This window comes from Gossypium arboreum, chromosome 6, assembly GCF_025698485.1.
Source record: "Gossypium arboreum isolate Shixiya-1 chromosome 6, ASM2569848v2, whole genome shotgun sequence".
Classification (NCBI taxonomy): Eukaryota; Viridiplantae; Streptophyta; class Magnoliopsida; order Malvales; family Malvaceae; genus Gossypium; species Gossypium arboreum.
Window position 1 is genome coordinate 108,184,477 of NC_069075.1, and position 1,844 is coordinate 108,186,320.

Below are 1,844 nucleotides of genomic sequence, written 5' to 3' on the forward strand. Positions count from 1 at the left end.
ATAAATATAAACCCTAATCTTCTCCAACTCTTCTCCTACAACAAAGCCAAAAAAGAAAACCCTAAAGTCTTCCTCTAGATATGGAACCAAGCCCACCCTTTATCACCAAGAAGCTATCTAACTTGGCTCGTTTAAGTGTATTCATGATAAGAAAAGGGTTCTCAAAGGGCAAGCTAGTGCTTGACGACCTTCAATTCTTAATGAAACGTGGGAAGATCGTGGGAAAAGCATTAAACGAGGCATCACTGAGTTGCAGGTCACGTGACGTGCATCTTTCCTTCGTATCACCAATGGAGTACGAGTTCAGCTGCCGTACAAGTCCGTCGCATCAACCTTACGTCCCCTTCAATGGCAGAAAGCGAAAAGCTGCCGCCCGTTACCGTTACTACGCAGGGCGGCCTCGGGGGGGAGACGGTGTGGTTTTGGGAGCAATGGGGTGTAGAGATTCGGGTGATTACGTGTCGCCGAAGCCATTAAAAGGAAGGAGAGTGCATATTAGTAGGGAGTTGCCATTGGTGTTGAAGGATCATGAAGATGATGAGGATGAATACCGTGTAGATGAAGCGGCTGAGGAGTTTATTCAAAGCTTTTATACGCAACTAAGGTTGCAGAAATGGTTGGCTGTCATGGAAGCAACCGATTACTATGGCTAAAAACCCTAAAAAATTGTATAATTTTGGAAGTTTATATATATGTTGATCCTTTGATCTTTAGGGGAAACAAATTCAACAGATATGTAACATATGTAACATTTCAGCAAAGGTTTTTAACGACAAAGTTGTTCTTTCCTGCTATCTTTGTCCCTTTGGTTTTCTTTTTCATTTTTAACTCAGATTTGATTCTGGGTATTTTGTATTTAAGTAATGGATATGAAACTTTGCAATTAAGAAATGGTTGGATGCTAAGGTTGAAATCTCGAAATTTACGATACCAGATGTTTTGAGTCTCATCTGTTTTTGATTATAATTGGTTTTAATTTGAATTTACAATCTGGATAAATCATTAGAATAGTTATAAAGATTAAGTTTTAAATAATTTAAATAATAGTAATATAGATGAATATAAATTAATAAAATATCAGATAATATTATTATATTAATCAAAATTTTAAAGACATGAATCGTTATAATTTTAAATATACCCGATAAAACCGAAGCTACTAGCTATTAGATGTGGAGGTTAAATAAAAGAAGACATCAAATTAGGATTTTTTTTCCCCTTTTTATTTCTTAGATTTAATTGTTAGTTTTGAAGAGTGAGGACAAATGCCTGCTTTTTTTCTGTATTCTGTATGGAAACTGGTGATGCTGTTATTTGCATTTAAGTAAAGAATATAACTTCAGTTTGATTTTAATATTTGGTAAATGATAATAGATGTTCTGATTAAAAATATTATCCTTATTCAATATTTTTAAATCATGGGAATATTCTCCTCCATTATGTAGCTGTCTGTATACCACACTGTTATCTAACTTTTACATAATAATATTTTAATTGATTATAATATCAACTAGTTTCTTATTTCACCAAGTTATCCGTCAATTTAGATATGATTTTAATTTAGAACACATAGATTAAATTTTAAATTTATTGTTACCACATTATATATGTATGCTTATTATAAAATAGATAATGTGATAAAATTTATGAGAATAACTTTTTAATATGTCAAATCTTGATTGTCCTCACATGCAGGTAAGATTTGATATGTTTTATACATATTTGGACTAATATTTAATATCTACTAACAAGAAAATTGAATTGATATAATTGTGATATTTGAAGAATTCAATTAAAAATATATAAATTGTAAGTGAAGAGTGAGGACAAAGGCCTGCTTTTGT

At 32.1% G+C, this 1,844-nt stretch overlaps 1 protein-coding gene across 1 annotated transcript; it reads left to right on the plus strand.

Annotated features, from left to right (window-relative positions):
• LOC108484841 (uncharacterized) lies at positions 1-891 on the plus strand. The gene has a single exon (XM_017788733.2). It carries the CDS (start codon positions 81-83, stop codon positions 651-653), a length of 573 nt encoding a protein of 190 aa, XP_017644222.1. The 5' UTR covers positions 1-80; the 3' UTR covers positions 654-891.
• The last annotated feature ends 953 nt before the right edge of the window (positions 892-1,844 follow it).